At 40.6% G+C, this 21,983-nt stretch overlaps 1 protein-coding gene across 8 annotated transcripts in view; it reads right to left on the bottom strand.

Annotated features, from left to right (window-relative positions):
- The window catches only part of LRMDA (leucine rich melanocyte differentiation associated), an 864,979-nt gene that overhangs the window by 348,438 nt on the left and 494,558 nt on the right, over positions 1-21,983 (bottom strand). For all 8 annotated transcript variants that reach the window (XR_012905545.1, XR_012905546.1, XM_075934701.1 and 5 more), the window contains exon 5: positions 13,119-13,245. Coding sequence is in view for 6 of the 8 variants with exons in the window: in XM_075934701.1 (XP_075790816.1) it covers positions 13,119-13,245 (127 nt within the window). In the remaining 2 variants the exon portion in view is untranslated. The remainder of the gene's footprint in view (positions 1-13,118; positions 13,246-21,983) is intronic.

The following is a 21,983-nucleotide window of genomic DNA, read 5'->3' as shown; positions in this document are numbered from 1 at the left end:
GTACCCAGGCCAGCGTAGATGGGCCAAATTTCGGAAAAGCCTTTTCCGAAAAAAAATCGGAAAAAGCTGTAGTATAGACCTAGCCTTAAGAAATAGAGTACTCTAAGGGTACGTCTACACAGCAGGGCTAAACTTGAAATATGCTATGCAACTTGATCTATGCAAATTAAGTAGCTTAAGTCGAAATAGCTTATTTTAAATTTGTGCATGTATACACAGCACTTACTTCGAAATAGATCACTCTTCCTCCAACTTCCCTTATTCCTCATACAATGAAGTTTACAGAAGTCAGAGTAAGAAGATCGTCATTTCGAATTTATTTCAAAATAACGGGTTTGCCGTGTAGACAAGCAATACGTTGTTTTGGAATAACTGACATTATTCCAAAATAAAGTTGCTGTGTAGATGTACCCTAAGTGTCTTCAAAGAACAATTAAGACTGCTCAGGACGTCAGATAGTCACACTCTTTATCCAGTCCAGTTTCTGGCATTTTTTCCTGAATGGAAAATTTACTCAAAGTCATTGGACGCATTTATTTTCATTGAATTCCAACAAAACATGAGGCCACCAATAGCCATCTCTAGCCTCTGGTTTCTGGGACTTTAGGCCAAACTTAGTCTTGGTGGAAGCAGGTGCAGCCTAACGAAGAGAATCGATTTACATTCAATTATATTAGGTCTGCTCTCACCCCATCCCTTTTCTTTGCCAAAGTGAGCAGTAATGGAAGCTTTCTAGACAAAAGCTAAAGGACCATTATCATGGTTTATGCCCTAAAAAGAATCATTTTGGCCTTAAAAAAAAAAGGCTCAGAGTTTTAGACTGGGAGGAGAAAAGAGGAGGGGAGTGCTTTTTGAAACTAAATTAGTAGCTGTTTTTTGGATAAAATAACTTATAAATCAAATTGTTTTTGTCCTGTGGACTAGTTCTTGTCTTCATCTTCATGGAGGAGAAAATGACTGATGCTTTGGAGCACAGTCAGTGGTAGGCAGGCCTGACAACCAGGGGAGGAGGGAAAGGAGGCAGCTGTCCCAGAGCCCAGCAATATAAACGGGCCCAGGGCTTTGGCCACCATTTCTACTGTGGCAGTAGTGCCAGCCAGAGCCCCAAGCCCTTTAAATTTCCAACAGAGCACTGGGTGGCACATTCCAGACAGCACAAAGGGCTGGCAGTGAGGCAGGGTGCACTCTGGGTGGCACTGAGTGCCAGACCCGCCCCTTCCAACTGAGGCTCCGCCCCCTTCCAGGAGCATGGAGCCCCACCCCACCTTGCCCAGGGTCCCTAGTAGTAGGGATGACACTATAATTCCTAGAAGTCATGCACGTTGTTGGACTCTGCTGTAGGGAAGAATTATCACATTTTCTCTCATGTTCTTTGGCCTAAGAATGTCTGAGACAAGGTTGGAGCAACAATCAAGAGGCCCCAAAATTCTGATGAATACAAGCAACGCTTTAATAGTCTTCTGCTCCATGTATTTTGAGATTCACACATTTAATCCAGAGCAAAATTAGAACTGGTAGTCCACTCCAGCACACACCTCTCACTGCAAGTGTCTGTGACGTGCTATGTATATAGCACAATATACTCATTCTCAATTTTGCAGAAAAATATAAAGACATGCCCTTTAGGTTTACAGTTTAAGGCCCCAATACCACAACCTGTTGTGTGAAGAGAGACTGCTGCTTCTGAGCACACCCCTACTGACACCAGAATCCACCTGCACAAAAGTGCCAAGATCAGGACCTTAAATGTTTCTAGAGACACAATAGTGACAGACAGATATGGTCAATGGAAGACAATAGTAAACAACCCTCCCCCTCGCACAACAACAAAAGGCGGCAGATAATTGAATATTTAAAATATCCTGTCTGAAAAGAAGGAGAAACAAAAGCTGTTTGTACTTTGGTTTCTTTAGCTTTCTTTTATACTGAAAGTAAAAATATCATTACCATAAGTGAATGAAATATGTTTCATAGAAAGGTTATACTTAATCAGCTCTGGAATAGATGTGAACTGGACGAGGAGGAGTTTTCAAGTAGATGAGAGTGTGGTCATTAGAAACACAAGACCAGGCAGGATGCTCCAAGAATAGTAGGCTGCATAAAAGACTGAGACCAGGTCTATACTGGGGGAAAATATTGACCTAAGATACGCAACTCCAGCTGCATGAATAGTGTAACTGAAGTCCATGTACCTTAGGTAAAATTTCTGGGCATTCCCAATGCGGGAGGTTGACGGGAGTAACTCTTCCATTGACTTCCCTTACTCATTGGCTGTGTCCAGACTCAGGGGTTTTTTCGGGAAAAGTAGCCTTTTTCCGAAAAAACTTCACCTGCGTCTAGACTGCAGCCGCGTTTTCGAAATTAAATCGAAAGAACGTGGCTTTTCTTTCGACGGCGGTAAACCTCATTTCACGAGGAAGAACGCCTTCTTTCGAAAGTGCTTCTTTCGAAAGAAGGCGTTCTTGAATGTAAATAGGGCTTCTTCGAAAGAGAGCATCCAGACTCACTGGGTGCTTTCTTTCGAAAAAGCGGCTTTCTCTTTCGAAAGTTCCGCGTGCAGTCTAGACGCTCTCTTTCGAAAGAGGCTCTTTCGAAAGTATCTTTCGAAAGAGCCTCTTTCGAAAGAGGCTTGCAGTCTAGACATAGCCATTGTGTCTCTGTGGACTACTGGAGTTGATGGGGATGCCATCAGTGGTTGATTTAGCAGACTTGCTAAATCAAACCCCACTAGATCAATCTCCATAGCATCCATCTTCCAGTAAGTGGAGACAAGCCCTGATTGGAAACAAAGAACAGAAAAGTCAACAAAGGGAACAGGAAGTTTGTGGGAGAGGAACTAAAATATTCTGTGAAAACCCTCAGACAAGTTCCCTGCACAAGTATCAGGTCAGACTCCCAGCAAGTTTAGATTCCAGGTATTTTCCAATATTGAGAGAAAAAAAGACTCAAGATACCAAAAAGAAATGAAAGGGAAAGGCAATGGTGACTTACAATCCAATTTAACATTATAAAGAACAAAATGTTTTTTTAAAAAATCACTCTATATCGGGACAAAAACTGTAGCAATAAGGGAAGCCACTTCGGTTCATTTTCCTACTTAGAAAAAAATCTTCAAACTAAAAACATACGTGGCAGTGTTAGGTCTCTGGGCTGGTAAGAAATAATGCTTTCCAGCTCTAGGAACATAGCCAAAAACCCCATCATATTTAAAAAGACACAGGAAAAATAAAATGATGTTAAAATACCCTTGCAGAAAACACTTGGTGTAATTGCTATCAGTGACAATGCCAGTGAACTTAGCTAAATTAACATCAAAGAAAGCTCTAATTATAGTGCATCGCCTCCTTATTGATAGCACCCTGTCTGTTACTGTAAGACACCCCACTGTAAAGAACATAAAAGCAAACATAATATCTAATTGTGCTATCATTTCCAGTGCCCCTTGCAAGCAGGCTCATCTGCAATCCCTAGTAATTGCTGACCTTCTTGGTTGGTCAGTAGGGTGATGAAGGCAATTTAAGACAGAGTGTGTACATGCCCTGCAGAGCTAATTATGGCAGCCATATCACATCCCATCACAGTCAAAACAAATGAGATATGAAAACATAGCCATGGCAGTTTTCTCAACTTCAGAGCCAGATATTTCACATTTATCAAATACATGTAACTTTTTTTATTCTTGTTTTGCCATCAATTTTATCTCCCAAAATAAATAAAGCCATGATGTCTTATTGTGAAATTACACCAGCTTTGCTCTGTTGGTTGTAAACACATGTACCTCTCCACTCAAGAGTACCTCTCTTCCTGTGGGCAACCATTTAGAGACTATTTCAGGTCAAAGTCCAGGGAAAGCACCACGTGGAAGAAAGGACTGGCCCAGAGTTCCACGACTGTCATATAAAAAGTGCCTTCAAAATAGAGCTAGTCTTTAATCGACATTACCATGTGCACAGAAATTCCTACACTTGCTTTTGAGGTCTTCTGCAAACCAAAATGTATGAAGGTGAAATCCTGACTTCAGTGAAGTCAATGGGAATTTTTGCCTGAAGTGGAGTCAGGATTTCACCCCCAGTGCCTGCATATCAAGATTCCCATGGATAACATAGTTAAATCTGGTTAATAAGTGGAATACTGGATGAGGTTCCACATTCTAAATCTGAAGAGTCTGATAAGACCTAGAAGATGCTCGTCGTGGATACATTAGTGATAACCTACTGGGCCACGCTGAAGCTTGTGGGGCTGTGGAGCCCACAGGACTACCGCAGCCAGGGGCTGAGGGCACTGGTGCAGGGAGTTGGGGAAGAGAAGCCCTATGGAGAGGCTGGTGCCCCTCTCCCCTTTCCTTATCTGGCAAATTCCCTTATCTGAGATCACTCAGGTCCTGAGGGAGCTGGGATGAGGGAAGTCCAATGTGTAATTGTCTATAATACATTATAAGATCCTTGGCCAGGGATGGCCTTTCTTATGTTCATAATTAGGGCAGTCAAGTGATTTAAAAAAATTATGATTAATTGCACTGTTAAACAATAAGAGAATACCATCCATTTAAATATTTTGGATGTTTTCTACATTTTGAAATAAATTGAGCCCCTGTACACTTTGTATTCTGGATTGTAATTGAAATCAATATATTTCATTACAAATATTAGCCCTGTAAAAAACAAAGGAAATCATATTTTTCAATTCACCCCATACAAGTACTTGTAATTGTAATTTTTATCTTGAGAGTTCTATAATGCACGGGGAGATTATTTGAAGGAAGAGTGGTTGGATGCACCAATCTGCTCTCCAAAATCCCGTACATAACGATAGACATAATGGTCTAGCCAGGCAGACTAGAGTCTCGGTCAAAGGATGTAAAGCAGCTCTGGAGAAACTCAGTAACCTTGATAGAAGGAAACAGAGAAGGTTGCGTCTTCTGGTTCTAGAAGAGCATTCCAACATACATTTTGTTTTCCCTACTGGGCACAGAGTCCAAGATTGTGCATAAAGGTCTACAGCATGGGGAAGAATTTCATTTACACATTTTTCCCATTGGGTTTCAGTGGCTTGGGGAATTAGGACTACTTGACTTCTTAGCCATAATCCTTACATAAATCATCAAATGAGTACTGGGTTAATAATATTGCATTATTTTCCGTTGGAGTTCTGGTACCAGCCAAAGGTGCCAGTGTTAAAATATTTATGCGTCACTTAAATTTGGGTCTACACAAGATTAAATATCAAGCTGTTTTGCATCTTTTCAAGACTTACTTTTACAACTCTTCAGTTCTATTCCACATGCATGTCCAAAGGTTTTATATTTTGCCATCACCACCATACTTCCTTTCCTCTGATGGGTTGTGAAGGAAGGAAGGAGAAGGAGTCTGTGGCCTTGTTTTTATTTTCCTTACTAAAATAGGCTTTTAGTGGTTCTTGAGCTGCCGGCTCACTCTACTGTTGAAAGTCTCTGGGGCTCTCGATGATTGTAGATTCATAGCACCTAGATTGGCTGCACCTATGGGCTTGTCTACATTGCCACTTTCCTGTGCTGTAACCAACTTGCTCAAAGGGTGTGAAAAAAACCACCCCACCGAGCATAGCAAGTTACAGCATTGCAAAGCAGCAGTGTAAACAGGATCCCAGCCCTGGGAACCCTGCTCTCAGTGCTGCTACCTACTCACCTCATGGAGGTGGTTTACCTTCAGCACTGGGAGACCTCTCTCCCAGTGCTGAAGCCATGGTCACACGGCAGCACTTTAAGCTCAACGGTGTAGACAAAGCCTATGTTTTGTACAACCAACACAGGTGACAGCAATTAGAAGGACAGAAGATCCAGCAGGGGATGAGCCCTTTTCTTTTTCTTTTGTAGAACAGCTTTGTTTTGTTTTTGAGTATTACTGACCATTTATAGGGTATAGACAGAAACGAAGAAGAATCATACATAGAGCTCAAACTTCCAATTCAGGCCAGTCATGGAGAGTAGGGTCTCTTGTCAGGAAAACATTGTCTTGTTGATTAGAAAAAAGTCCTTATGTTCAATACATTTCTTACCAGGGCATTAAATTACATTAACCAGATGTGAAACTACAAAAGCAATGATGGCTTTTAAAAGTAGCCATCCTGCAACAAAAAAAACTTCAAAAACAGACTTCAAAGAGAAACTGCAGAACTACCATTCATTTGCAAATTTGACACTATCAATTTAGGATTAAACAAAGACTGTGAATGGCTAGCCAATTACAAAAGCAGCTTCTCCTGACTTGGTGTTCACACCTCCATATCAGCTGCTAGAAGTGGGCCACATCCTCCCTGACTGAATTGACCTCATTATCTCTGGCCTTCCTCTTGATTGGTACTCCTTTCTTCTCATTCTCATGTACCTGTATATTTATACCTGCCTCTGGAATTTCCACTACATGCATCTGATGAAGTGGGTCTTTGCCCATGAAAGCTTATGCTCCAATAAATCTGTGCCACAGGACTTCTCGTTGTTTATACAAAAGCAATGTAGATCTCAGCTAAGGACAACACTCCCTCCTTAACTCAGCCCATTATGCCTCAGCATCATAGGAAGGTAAGTAATAGTGTTTTGGTTCTAATAGTGAAATATTTTAAAATGGCAAATTTAAAATACTTTAACATTTGCAAATGTATCTTGGCCCAAGCAAGAATCACTATTAAAGGTGCAGATCCTTGATAAAAAGACAATAAGGGCTCCTTGCAAACCACTGTAGTTTGCCGTGTGAGTAGTATTTGGAGACTTTTTTAAAACAATAAAGAGTTAAATACTCTTTATACCTTATATTAGAGAACATGGATTATTGACTGAACTCTGTGTATTGGTCTCTTGTGTAAGTATATATTTAGGGATATACGCCCGATTGCAATGTCATCTTTGAAGCCATTATTATTTACTGCATCACACAGTCAAGTTGGGAGTCTTCAATCTGTGATGGCTTACCATTTTAAGACATGGAATTCTGACACAATGGACCAGAATAAACTTTTACAGCCTATAGAGAGAGTTCTAACCAGCTGGCATGTCACTGACAATGGATCTTAACTTTTTTAGATCCTTTAGCTCTGTAGCTAGTGCAGATGCTATGTGCTAGGTCCATATGCAATGAATCCAAGGTTTGTTAAAATAAAAATAATGAGCATGAATAAGGGGAAAAAAGATTTCCAAATGGCCCTACTGTTCACCTTTTGTAATGCATCTTTTACTATTTTTATAAATGACTAATTTCCCTGGTTCAAGACAAAAGGGAACAGAATACACATTAATACAGATGCCATATATCCAAGCAAAAGAAAAAATAAATATATATATATGGATGGACAGACGGACGGACGGACTACAAAAAGGAAAATTTGAGAGACTTGACTAGCAACCATTTTTATACCTATACAGTATAATCACTGAAATTTCCCTTCATGTACAATTTCATTGTAATGGATTTTGAGAAAGTAGATGATACAACTATTAAGATAGCAAAATAATGCCTGTGTGAGTGGCAAACAAACATGAGAACACTGATAAGGATCAAAATTTAACAGCTGTCCCCCCCCCCGCCCAGTTTTGCTTAGCTGAGCTTGTTTTAGCTGCATTTCTGAACATCTACTTTTCCTAACATAATAAAACAACCGAGCACCTCCTTCTAAAAAGTTGGGAAACAAATACACTGCTCAGAGTGAACACAAGTCAGATGACCTCACCCCATGAAATGCATCCGTAGCCTCAACCTGCCTTGTTGCTTAATTAGATTCTTTTAGGGTATGTCTACACTTGCACTCTAGTTCAAAGTAGGGATGCAAATGCAGGCATTCGAAATAGTCAATGAAGCGAGGATTTAAATATCCCACGCTTCATTAGCATGATCTTGCCGGCATGCTAGTTTGAATCACAGCTGATTCGACGCAGGAAGTGCATGCCAGGATGTGTTAGTTCGAACCAAGGGACTTGGTTCAAACTAACATTACTCCTCAAACTCCTCAAGGGGTTTGGTTTGAACTAAAATTACTCCTCATTTTTGAGGAGTAACGTTAGTTCAAACCAAGGGGTTTGGTTCGAACCAACATGTCCCGGCGCTCACTTCCTGGTTCGAGTAACATTAGTTTGAACCAAGGGGCTTGGTTCGAACTAACACGCCCTGGCGCACACTTCCTGGTTCCTGTGATTCAAACTAGCACGCCGGCGAGATCATGCTAATGAAGCACGGGATATTTAAATCCCTTCATCATTGACTATTTTGAATGCCTGCATTTGCATTCCTAGTTCGAACTAGGATGCATGTGTAGACATAACCTTAGGTATTTATAAAAAATCAGGGTCAGCTTTCACAACTATAAATAGTGGAACTACAGTGGGAAGAGTAAGATATTTGAAAAATAATCACAAAATAAAAGCTATTTTAAAATAAATGAATTTCAATCTTTAGAACATAATGAGCTGCATGATCAATTGGAATAATCTGGTTTAGCTCTATAGAAGGGATGTCACTTCACTGGGGCTACGCTCATTTATGACAGAGGAGTATTTGGTCCAACAAATCATGGGGTTCATTCTCATGCATCCTCTTCACATTACCAATTTTCTCAATTTTGCTATACTAACAAAAGTAGGCAAAGTAAAAAATGTTGTAAGGAAAACAAACAGCACTGGTTTCACCAGTAATTTGCTGGAATAGTAAAACGTGCACGATGTGAAAAATAAACATAATATTTATGCCTGCTATCCTAAAATGTAGTTTTTTATTTATATATATTATGAACTCAAATGTATACGTATATACATATATACATTCTGTGTGCATGTCTATGATCTATACAATTTTAACCAATATGATATAAATTGGATGAACAGTTAAATAAGCAGATAGGGGTATTTTTTAAATGAATATGCCCCATCTTCTAATGTGTCATCCATTCATTTTGTCTACTCATGCTGATAAGCAATGTACAAATAGAGGGACTCAAATGCAGCATTTTCCACTGTGGCCATTTAACCCGGCCCTGTTTTGCATTCTTAAGTCCTTAAAGATGAAACACTTGGTAGCGAAATTCATAGTCAAGCAACAAACAGAAGGAGGGTACAGCTTTAAATAATTATGTCAAAGAAATGACATCTGAGCTCTTTGCAGGAGCAGGGATGAATAATTACAAAGCTGGGACATAATTAAGCAATTTTGACGGCCGTATTCTTAAGCTGTCGGGCTGATGAGAAGTGCTGTCCTGCCCAGCCACAGACTTCACACTGGACAGGCATCTTCCACTTTGATCTACACTTATGCCAGTGAAAATGAGGTCACCGTTTGGTCATTAAATGAGGCTTCCTCATCTAGCTCCATGTCCCTTATCCAACCAGGCTTACAAGATTTTTATTAAAATCAAGCCTGATACAACCTTCAATATTTTGACAGAGGAAAATATAAACATCACAGAGTAATGAAGTTTCACTCACTTTACATGGGGAGATGAAACAGTGGCATTGTAACGTTAAACTGTTTTCTAATGAATGGCTGCATCTCTCTATCAGACAATCACATTGCAAACAGATGCATTTTAAACAACAAAGGATGAAATGAAGCAAAGCACAAGAAAGCGCAGTGTTTTCTTAAAAAAAATAAAAAAACAGACAAATGAAAGTGTTGGAATTCATACAATGTAAAATATTTAGTACTTGGCTAAGCCTGGTGATTGCCAGATGCTTTTGCATTTGTGTAAATAAAAAGTTAGTTGGATGAAAGCGTCTTGACATTATTCTCATTTCTTGTATTGTTCTTGGTGGGTCATTCTGCTCTTCCAAATATTTTATGGAAAGAATAAAATGACACATCACTCTGCTCTTTGTCTCTGAATGTTTTCCATCTCCTGCTTACCATAACGAAAGGAACCTAACTACAATTTTGATTTGGTTATGAAAAATAAGTCTACCAGGCTCAGTATACTACAATACTCAGAAAAATTTTCCATATGACATTTATTCAAACCATTACAATACATTCCAATTCCACTATTTACCACAAGCTAAAATATAAGTCAGCAGTGGAACACTTGTTGAGAAAACAAAAAAGTGATCATGACCCTGGGAGTATTAGAAGAACAATTGTAAACAAGATACAGGAAGTGATTCCCCCCCGCCCCCCACTTCTACTCCATACTTATTAGGCCTCAACACTAGTATCGTGTTCATTTCTGGGCACTACATTTCAAGAAAGATGCAGACAAATTGGCAAAGAGCAGAGAAGATGCACAAAAATGATTCAAGATCTTGAAAATATTACATATGCGGGAGAAAAACTGGGTTTGTTTAGTATGGAGAAGACTGACAGGAGACATTGTTAGTAGGAAAAAGGGAGAAAAAATGTTTTCCTTCACCTCTGAGGATAGGACAAGAAGCAATGGGCTTAAATTGCAGCAAGGGAGGTTTAGGCTGGATGTCAGAAAAATCATCCTAACTGTGAGGATGGCTAAGCACGGGAATAAATTTCCCAGGGAGGCTGTGGAATCTCCATCTCTATCGATTTTTAAGAGCAGGCTAGACAAAGGGATGCAGGGGACTAGATAAACTCTTGAGGTCCGTTCCAGTTCTATGATTCGATACTCACTCCCACACGAGTCCACTATAATTAATTCCCTTTGTAAAATCCTAGTTATCCAAATGCACAGTGTGCCTGCCATGCAGTACTGTACCATTGATAGCACTTCCATTTATGTGACTGCCCAGTTATCTGAAACTTTCAGATACCCCCCAGGTCATTCAAATGAACTGGAATGTACTGTATATACTGACATATACACACAATGGTGGCTACTAAAAAGCCACATTTTTCAATAATTTTCACCCTTTATTTCTATAATGCTACAGTTATTTCCCATTCTAAAGTACCATTTTTGTGGAAATTGTGTGGAAACGTTCCTTTTAATGGTTTCCACTGTATTTGTATGTATATAGTTTGTCTCTTAATATACACAGCTATTGCATCTACAAGAATTTTCACCTATGCAAAAGATGCATAAATATTATGTCTGAACTTCCATGGGGGGAGGGGGGGGGCGAACATGCACTCAGATACACAGGATAAAGTTTGGATCCTGTGTGCGAGAAGCACCTTATTTTTGCAGTTGGTTTAAGAGCAAAAACAAGTAAGTACCATCCAATAAAGTAGGTGCAAATTTGAAAAACAGCTACTTTCTCATGCAAATGATAGATTTGTAAATGAAGTATTTAACTGTTAATAACACTAGAATAAAGGTCCCTAATAATGGCCTATTAAAAGTAGTAGACAGAAAATAATTATAAAACGCAAATGACATAAACAACATAATTTACACATTTCAACAGTTGAATTTCTCAGGATTTAGTAAAGAATATGCTATGAGGAAGCCTTTCCCAAGAGCTTAGAAATAAATGATTTCATTCATTTACACACTGTATTACAAAAGCTAAAATAGCTAAAGGTACTAGTAAACAATGTGTCAAACCAACGCTTGACTAAGAAGAACTGCTAGCATTTTAGTAGTTATAAAATGAATCAATCTGAATTAATTTGCCATCTGCTACAATTGTACTGGCGATAACGAATTTATCTAGTAACATTTATACCATCAAATAGAGGTTTTGTTCCATTGCTGCTGCACTATTATTCAGCATTATTGGAAATCTGAAATACATTATTAGTGATGTATTGGAGAGATCAGCATACAACAACCTACCAGATTAAAAACTTGAAAAGAGTTTTAGATAGCTAATCATTTCAAGAAGTATTTGTGATGCTACAAATATACTGCTATACTAAAGGTGCTGTTAACTTGTACTGATCAATGATGAAAGCATGAGTCTGAATCAGATTAGAGAAACTGTCTCTCCAACATCCACACCACTCATTAATATGACACCACATTAAATTACATTGTATCCACTAAAGGTCAATAAACACCATAGGTGTAAACTCTGAGACTGACACCTGTACACAACATGCATGGCAGGGGACAAAGTGTCAGAGAAATTTTCTTCTTCCCTAACAACATATCATGGAGTTGTTATAAATCTTTATAAAGTGCAAAAATATTCTTTTGTTCTTGGTAACATGGGCAGGGGAACGGGAGGGAGGCTAGTTATGGTTCAAACCAGCATTTCAACTATGATGCAACAACCACAGTCCCTTTATCAGATTTACCAGTAAAATACAGATTAAGATTTTGTTTTGTCCCACACATAACTCAATAAGTAATACTGAGGCCTACAATGTCTCTGTCCATTGCTTAGACATAGCTTTAACCACACTTTCAGAATAATTGTTTTAAAGTACAGGCAGTCCCCGAGTTACGCGGATCCGACTTATGTCGGATCCGCACTTACAAACGGGGCTTTTCTCGCCCCGGAACTCGCGGGCAGCGGGACCACCAAGACGCACAGTGGTCCCGCCACCGTGTCCTCCGGGGCGAGAAAAGCTGCTCCAGGTGTCCCTGGTCTGCTGGGGGGGAACCCCAGCAGACCAGGGACACCCTGAGCAAAGCCTTGGAGGCAGCACGGTCCCGCGCCTCTGCGGCTTTGCTCGGTATGTCCCTGGTCTGCTGGGGACCCCACCCAGCGGACCTGGGACACCCGGAACAAAGACGCAGAGGCACGGGACCCCGCCGCCCCCGCAGCTTTGCTCCGGGTCTCCCTGGTCTGCTTTGGGGGGGGGGGGCGACGCAGCTAGTGCGCTCCCCCCCAGCAGACCAGGCTTTTGTTGTGGATGCCTGGGTAGAGCAGCTGGGGTGCTGCCAGGTTGGTCCTAGGGGGACCTACCCGGCAGTGTCCCAGCTGTTCTGTCCCAGGCTCCAGATTCAGCCGCTATTGAAACTGATCAGTGGCTGATTCCAGGAAGCTGGAGGCAGAGCAACTCTGCCTAGGGCTTCTTGTAGTCAGCCCCTGGTCAGTTTCAGCAGCAGCGGCTGAATCTGGAGCCAGTTCCAACTTACGTACAAATTGAACTTAAGAACAAACCTATAGTCCCTATCTTGTACGTAACCTGGGGACTGCCTGTATATCATTGTTTAATGCAGGCATGCACTGTTCCTTTTCCTTTGATTTGCAAAGCAGGTAGGCCCATGAGATCAATGAATGTTCCAATCTCCATTTTGCTTCCTACCTTAGCATCCTTGGGTTTCACCACTTTCATGAAGGCACCTCGTAACAAGGCTTCCTCGCGTTCCCATTTGGTTACTTTCCGAGTGTCAAGAAATTTCAGGTTGATCAGTTTGTGTAGAACAAAATACCTAAAACAAACAACAAAACGTTTGGGTTAAAATCCACACTGACATACAAATTCATCTTCACAAATTATACAACTTATAAAATATACAACTGCAATGACCTTTCCTTCCCCAAACTTTCACCCACTCCCTATAATCTAGCCTACTTTATGTCAAGAAACTGATCGTAACTCCCCTTCAGGAATACAACGCTAAGTGGATCACAGATCCTCTCCTGTAGCTGCATACCCCAATAAAGCATTACTATGATGTACAGCACAACCATGAATGGGTGAAATTGAAGAAGGCAGCTTTCTGAGAAAGGAAGTCAGATGTTGTGAGTCGAATGATGATAAACACTGCTTCCATTTTTTTTTTTACACTTGTTAAGTGTAATGTTATCTGATACTCTGCTGGAAAATTTAGGGGTGGAGTTACATGAAAAAAATAAATCTCCCCCTGCTATGCTGTTCTGTAATACTTAGGCCCGTAGTCACAAATTCGCCTTCAAACTGTTATTGACTTTTGCTACAAATGCAACAATCATCATCATTAGCCACAGCAGGGCTGAGCTTTCCACCACACATCCTAGAGCAGTGGAGGGTACCTTGAGGCCCATCAGAGTTCTGCGTGTGTGTCCTGTGAAACCTTTTGTTTACCATTGCCCATGCACAGGGTAGCCAAATTCCACTGGTTTCCATCCACGTAGGCTTTTATTATAGGAACATGGACATAAACCAAGGTTTAGGTGGAGTGACGTGCATGCTGATTACATACAATATTGACTGAGTGAGTCATGTGCTCCCTTTGCATCCAATCAAAGTGCTGCTATAGTTCAATCAGCGCACCCCACAAATGCTAGGTACGCAAGTGCAGATAGCGAAACTACCTGTCCCGGGAGACCATCGTGGCTATGACCATCTTGTGTCCCACTAAGGAGACCATCGTGGCTATGACCATCATGTGGCCCACTCATGCAGCCCACTCACTAGCCTATGTTGCCCATCGTTGCCCTACAAAGTCAGCTGCATTGCAAATAATATTCAAGGTACATAGTGATGTATGCTGTGTATCAAAGGGTGTTTAAGAGTCTTATTAAAACAAGCCTTTATCTGGAGATGGTACTGATTAATAAAATTTGGATCTACCTTCAAGATTTGAATTTTGACATAGCCACGTTTTGGAGCAATGGTTCCGGTTTTGTCTTGTTACAAATATGGACCCTATTCATGAAATTTAGACACTGGTTCAGATTCCAAAGCATGCATGCACCCGCTTGTGTGAACACAAATTTTGGACAGGAGTTCAGACTGCAAGTTTTTATCCACACCCATTGCTAGTTCTCTGTAACCACATGTTTTCATCAGATGACAAATGCTTCTTTTGCCTGAAAAGTACCATTGGGCTCTTACATGGAGAAGTAGAAACCCTGGCATTGAATCAAAACCAAACCCAAACACACAAGCACAGAAAGTGATAATATCTGACTACTTCAAGTACCTGTTATTTACATTTGGTCAAACAGATGGGAAACAGACTCTGCAAAGGGAGGAAGTGCCAGGCTCTTTCCTGGCAGGGGGTGGAAAGGTGATTGATAATATTCCCCATGCCTAGCTGCTTCCCATAAACACCCAATCAGTCAGTCAGTCAGTCAAACTGGTATTCATAGTGACTCCCTCTGGCATTTGAAAGAACTCACACATAGCCAGAAGTGACACCCCCGAAAATCTTGCACAATGCATCTGACTGTATTTTAAAGAGAAAAACAGATTTATTATTTTAAAAGGGTCGAGTTATATTCAAGAACTTTTCAGTCCTGCAACCTCCTTCACCAGAGGTTTCAAAAAGGGGCAGACTAGCCATCTACCTTCGATTGGTTAGACTCAACGTCATGGTGTGGGGGGAAGACTAGATGACCCTTGCTGTCCTCTCTCACCCTCGCGGTTCTAGGATGCTAAGATTACCTCAAAGCAATTCCGCATTTGTTGTGGGAGCAACAGAGTTTGTGCACATCACATTCATGTTTTTATTAATTATTTAACCTTTCTACAAAAGCAGACTTTCAGCTACGTACACCTTTCCTCTGAGGCAATGGCCTCGTAAATGTTTAAACAAGTGAATTGAGTATGATCACTGATACACATTAAATCGGTCTACAATTTTACTATGTAATTCAGTGAAATAATAATAATAAACTAAGCAAGATGAGAAGTAACTTTGCTAAGTAGAACATGTCCCGAGACAGACAATGTGTTCTGTTTAGCTAGATGTTAGAAATACCGCTCTACTCTCAAACATCTCCCGACTTCACCAGCTGCCCTTCCAGTCCTTTCTGACATTCTGCTGCCCTTTTTCTTTCACTGGAAGAGAATACATCCATCTTGTGTTACCGGTGGAAAAGCTCCGATGACAACAGATTCTTTCAAATGAAGACAAGTGCAGAAGGAAATAATATGTCAGGAGTGAAACTCCAAATGAGCAAAGACACCCACTAAGTGTAGGGTGAGAAAAGATGAATATTCAGGTGAAGAAAACATCAGTATTAGAAAATCAGCAAATGTTTAATGATGGAATGAAAGATGCCATCAAAAAGCAGGCAGCAACAAAACTGACAACAGATGAAGACAGCCCTGTCATTTTTGCTGACTTTGGATTACAGCCCTAAACGTCAGTCTCTGTCATTTTAAGAGAACTTAAACTTGTAACAGAGTTGTTTCTATGGGAGCATTTTTCTTCTTTTCTCATCCCTGTTTTGTTTTATTTTTTTTTAAATTACAGAATTGGGGCCTTATCTTAAAAACAAAAAAACAAAAAAAAAATCAGAAAATAAACAGCCCATTGTGTGTCAGAAGTATTTTCAGAGTTCCTACTGGGGCAGATGTTCTTGAGGGGATGATAAAAGACAAAGGAAATCTGTAACAGAATTTTAAAAGCTATCGATCATTAGGAGTAGAGTAATTATCACGCCGTTTAAAAAGAGCCAAAATTAAATTCCACCTTAATTTTACTGATATAATTACACTGGTTTTTAATAAAACAATCATTTAAGGCTAAGGCTGCCAGGGTATATTTTAGTAAGCAATATACTTCATTTCAAGATACAACTTCAGCCTAAGCATAACACCAATTTGCCATAAAAATTCTAGAAAAGATTACTAAAGCCACGGAATGAACACTACAATATCAATTCAACCCTTGTAAATTTTATCCAGGGCTATTTGTTGCACAAAATCTTCTTACCCTGATGAATGACTTAGTTACTAAGGTTATCACAGCAGTATCCTAAAGTTGCATAGTACATAAAACATTTCAGTTAACAATGCAGGGAGGTTAACTCCCACAGATAACCTACTATCAGAAGGTTAGCCCAGATGACATGCCTCTGTCAGCTTCCAGGAGCTATTGATGGTTCAATCAGTTTGTTTTGAAGGTAAAGTACAACAAAAGGGCACTAAACTTATTCAAACTGTCAGCAGGGACTATCTGGAATGTTGCTTGCAGGTAAGTAATTTTGGGTGTTTTAAGACTATTATCAAACACCGATGGCTGCAGAAAAAGACAGCTACTAATAACACAGAGTGCAGCTATCATAAAACACTTTATGGCAGGCACTGGGATCTATAAATTGCATGACACATTGCAACTGCTTTAGACTTATACAATTGTCAGTTAAAAGAACACCACTGAATGAAAAAAAATTTTACAGTCTAAGGTTAAAATGTTTTGGTTTAGTTTGGTGGAGGGGGTGGTTATTTTAAATGTTTGCATTGCTGCATGTGCCCCGGGACAGCTGTTGTGGGGGTCACCCTCTTTGCAACAATGTGAAGAAGGTTATTATCTGTCATGAGGAGGAAAGCGGTGAGCTCAGGAGAGGGGGATGCCTGGAAAGTGTGTAAAGACCCATTTATCTCTGCCTGTAAGCCTCTCTTCCAGGTCATGATGGACAAAGGGAACTGGCTATGCAAGGAAACCAACATCCTCCTTTGTCCAAAACCTCCCCTTCACCCAAAAGGAAAATAAACTAAGGAAGAGGACCCAACAACACACAAAAGAAATCTAGAGCACTCGTAGCTGTAGATGGAAGGGGGGGGAGGGGAGAACAACCTGCAGTATCGTATTTCACGTTATCTCGCCTTTAAATAAGTGGAAATGACAATACGGATTAACAATTCATTTACCAATTTCATGAGTGCTCCATGTGATTAAGATTGTTTTAACAATTTTTACACAGACCTGTCAGGACATTCAAGGGATATTTTCAAAGGGATGCATGGGTTGGTGATTCAGTGATACAACTTCACCGCCACCATTACTGAATGTTGAGGAAGCCAGACACCATACAACACTTGAGAGAGATGTTGATGTCCGAGTACTGAACCCAGACTGGGGCAAATGTGAGTTGGAATACTAAATCTGCACACACACACTTACAGTTTTATATGAATAATATGCAGACACTGAATAAACAAATAATATGGTTTCCAATACGGACATGCTCTGGAGCCCTGATAAATTACAGACAGAGGATCTGGAACAATTTGTACAGTGGGGGTGCTGAGATCCATTGAACTGAACTGTAAAGCCTATATATATATATATATATATATATATATATATATATATATATATATATATATATAAAATGAAAACCACTTCAAGCTAGGGGATTTGGCACTCCCTCCTCCACTTCTAGTTCCAGCAGCTATGGTCACAGACTTCTATGTCATTTCTTTCATCATTTTTTAGAATGGGGAGGGGGCACTCAGCTCCTTTGCAGGGATATTCTGGGTACTAATTAATGTTTAGAACGCAGTTTGCAAGTGGAAAGCACTACATAACTTATTTTAAAATGTACTCCCTTACGGTACGTCTACACTTACAGCGGAACAGAGTACAGACATGGACTCCCAGCTAGTATGGGTATAAACAGCAGTGTAGACAACGAGATACGGCTTAGATGAGTACAGCAAAGTGCCCTAGACACCTGAATCCAGAGGATACCTATAATATACAGCTCTCTACATGCCCAAGCTGTGCCTGCCACATCTACATGGGTATTTTTATCAGTACAGTGTCCCACCAGCAGTTTACCCCACCACAGACAAAGGCAGCATTGAGGGGAGGTAGGGGGGAAAGGTTCTCGAAGCAAAAGAAAGACTCTGACAGGAAGAAGCTACCAGAGCCTTTCACTGCCCCTTATAGCTACTCACTGCAGTGACACTGGAAGATGTAGCCTGTCATCACAACATGTAGCCAGGCGTGTCGTGCCAGTACTCTACCTGTTGTAAAGATATAACCTGTGTTTTGCAGGCTCACTGCAGACGAGAGCCACCCCTCACGAAATCCTAGGACAGGAGACGACAAATAAGCCAGCCACAAATGGAATTGGGCAAGAAGTTTTCATAAAAGCGCTAGGCAGGAGGGGAAAGAAAGTTGTTTTGAACACATACATGAAATACCTGGGTCCTGATCCAAAGCTCACTGAAGCAAATCAGGCCATGATGTGCTACATTAAATAACTAAAAGGTGACTGTTTATCCTTTATATTATTTGGAGGCATGTGTCATTAATTATGGGGGCACAACTCAAGTGCCAGGCATTAACGCACTAGTCATTAGCACTCTTGGCGATTCCAGGAAATCTCTGTCCTAGAGTCAAGGCAGCCCTAAGACGACAAGTCACACAATGTCATAGTACCTAGACCAGGGGTGGGCAATAATTATAATTATAATTTGACAGGGGGCCACTCTAATAATTGGAAAAGTGGTCGAGGGCCGCACTCTTCCATGATATTAATGGTGGAGATGCAGGGTCTGGGATGGAGGCCCGGTGCAGAGAGCAGCTTGGGGTAAGGGACTGGGGTGCAGGAAGGAGACTAGAGTCTGCGAGGAGTTTGGGTGAAGGAGGCAGTTATGACCTAGGGCAGAAGAGGATTGTGATTTGGGGCAGGAGATTGGGGTGACAGATCTAGAAGGAGGTATGGCAGCAGGAGGGGGACAGAGGGTTTGGGGATGTTCAGTGGAGGGGCAGAGGGCTAGGGCAGGGAGGGGCTGGGGTGCCAGAGGCAGGCTGTGGCCAGGAGACTTAACAGCCAACAGCCAAACCAGCATGCCTGCCTAGGTAAGGCTTACAGAGATTAAAAAGTTTCCCAGGCAGCCACCCTGCCTGGTCATGTGCTTCAATGGAAGCCGAGGAGAGGGGGCACAGTTCTTCCTGGCTGTCTTTTATTCAAACAAGCAGCTCATGTTGGCTGGTGAGGCTCCTAAAACTTCCTCCCTTCCCTCAAGTTTTGAAAAAGAAAGGAAGCCCAGCAGCTGTGATTCTGCAAGGCGCACGGAGCTGCAGGTCAAGCAGGAGAGCAGGCCTGGGGCTCCCCGCTGCCTCCGTGGGCCAGATCCGGTGGCTTGGCAGGCCAGATTTGGCCCGTATTTTGCCCAGGCCTGATCTAGTCTCATGTGGATGCAGATCAATCATCTCCCATCATAAAGCAAATGCAACTTGGAAAATATGCTGCACTTTATGGCATTCAAAGAGAATACATTCACCCTTGCACCACACCGAAAAAGAAAGCTTCAGAATGCCAATGAAACTGCCAATAGGAAAGGGGTCTTTCACTCTTCTTACATTACAGGGGAAGTGGATACAGAGCTTACATAATGGAAGGAAAAGCTGTTGCACTAAGCCTGTAATAAAGGAGAAAGGCAAGAACCCTTGTTTTTTCTCCCTTTATTTTTTTTTTTTTTTGTAAATAAAGGCAAAATATCATCAATACTAAAATGAGTAATGTTAACCTACACCTGATTGCACCTGTTAACAGTTCATTATCCTTAGGGAACAAAGTTTCCTCTCTCCCCTTCTGAAATGCCTATTCGTGGAGTTTAATATTAGTTATACAATAAATAAAATAATTAAAACAACAAGGTCATCTGTTCTTAGTATAGTTGACAAGAAGGGTAAAAACCTCACAAGAGGAGCTGGAATTTTGCAGGATCACATGTAAATATTTTGAGCAGTGATTTAGTTTAACAAGCTAACCCATATAAAATGTACAAACTTCCTTTCTTAGGGTTGTTTCTTAAGAGTACTCTATAAGATTATCACCATTTGCTCCTCTCTGCCAGAGATAGCATATTGTACTTTTAAAGCTAATTTAAAATAAACTCGGGGATTTATTTCCACTTGCCTTTGTTTCCATGTCAACAAGCACTATTAATGAATGAACCATTCCAGGAAATGTCAATAAGGAGCAAAGAAGAATGAACAAGCACTAAAAACTTCACACACGGCACACACCCCTCACAATTATCTCGCTTTAATGAAAATAGGTGAGGTCACCTACAGCATTTATCAATGCTTGGTAACACGTTTTGACCCAGATGACTCTTCACAGTTCAATAACAACATGTTTGAAGTTTTCACTGCAAACAATACACCCACAGGAGAGACCAAGTGTGGGTACAAGAGAAGCAACCAGCAATTATTGTGTTGACTTCTGTTCCTTTGATCTCTGGGTCATGACCTTTGCTTTCTTGCAATCTTCAAAGTAGAGATTGCAGATGAGGTTATTTAGAATGCACACTGTTTTTCAAGCCACTTTATTCCCCCCCAGCTTCCTTTTTGTACTGGAATGTTTTCTGGTTTTCCTCCCTTCCCTATATTTTAATATACGTCTTAACTCCCAGTTATCCTGCACATTCCCATGAACTTCTTTTCTTCCCCCTCCTCAAAGCATTAGAGAAAATATGTCTTGAAAAAAAAACATACAAAAATGTAATGTTGGCCAACGTTTTAAATTACATCATTTTACGCAAAAAGGAAACAGAACACATTTTAAACATATTCACACTATTCACAAACACAAAAACTCTGTTACAGAATTTTCAGTGGTGCTAGTTGAGAGCGAGAGAGGTTTCCCTTCTGAAAAAAAAAAACTGAATAGAAACATTAAAAAAATTACAAACAGTACAGTTTTTTTCACACATTCAACACCACCAAGTATCAGAGGATCAGGGCCTTGCTGAAAGAATAATTGTAGATGTAAAATTATGTCTAATATCCTATATGTATTTAAACACAGAATGACTTCAAAAATTGCATTAAAATTCATTTTGTACTACTAACAGAACTTTAGATCATTAGAACAACTGAGAAGCTGAAAAAAAATTGACTTTTCACCACGGTGTCAGGCTTTTAGCAAGTGTTTAGGTTGGTTTAGTTTTTGCATTTCCATTCAGCTTGTTTCAGCAAAAATAAACCGTAAAGCCTGGATTTCTAGCCAGTTACTTTCTGGTTCTCACCCATCTGCAGGTTGCAGCACTGTTCAGGCTGTGACTACCAAGAGGTTTGACTTCAAAACAAAAAAGCTCTGCTATGTGTGCAAATGTGTCTGTGGAGGGAAGTGCTTTATTTTTTAAATTTCATACAAGTTGTGTCAAACTTTTTTTTGAAAAATTAGGGCCCAACTCTATGAGGCACTGAGTCTCAACTAAATATCCTGAAACGCCAATGGACTGGAATGGAGGTGAATAGGCTATGCATTTTGCAAGATGTTTCCCTTCAAATTTGTATGTCCTAACCGCAGCACTTTAAATCAACACTTTGAAACGCTCACCTGCCTATATAGATACCTAGTCAATATTCTCCCCACAATAGCAGCCATAATAAGTATGCATGCTAAGACCTTTTGATACTAATAGCAAATGTGCACTCCATTTTGTGGTTAAAATCCTGTGGCTAGGCCATGCTAGCTGACTTGGGGTCAG

This window comes from Pelodiscus sinensis, chromosome 8 (assembly GCF_049634645.1).
Source record: "Pelodiscus sinensis isolate JC-2024 chromosome 8, ASM4963464v1, whole genome shotgun sequence".
NCBI classification, from domain to species: domain Eukaryota; kingdom Metazoa; phylum Chordata; order Testudines; family Trionychidae; genus Pelodiscus; species Pelodiscus sinensis.
This window is presented reverse-complemented; position numbering and strand designations above follow the sequence as displayed.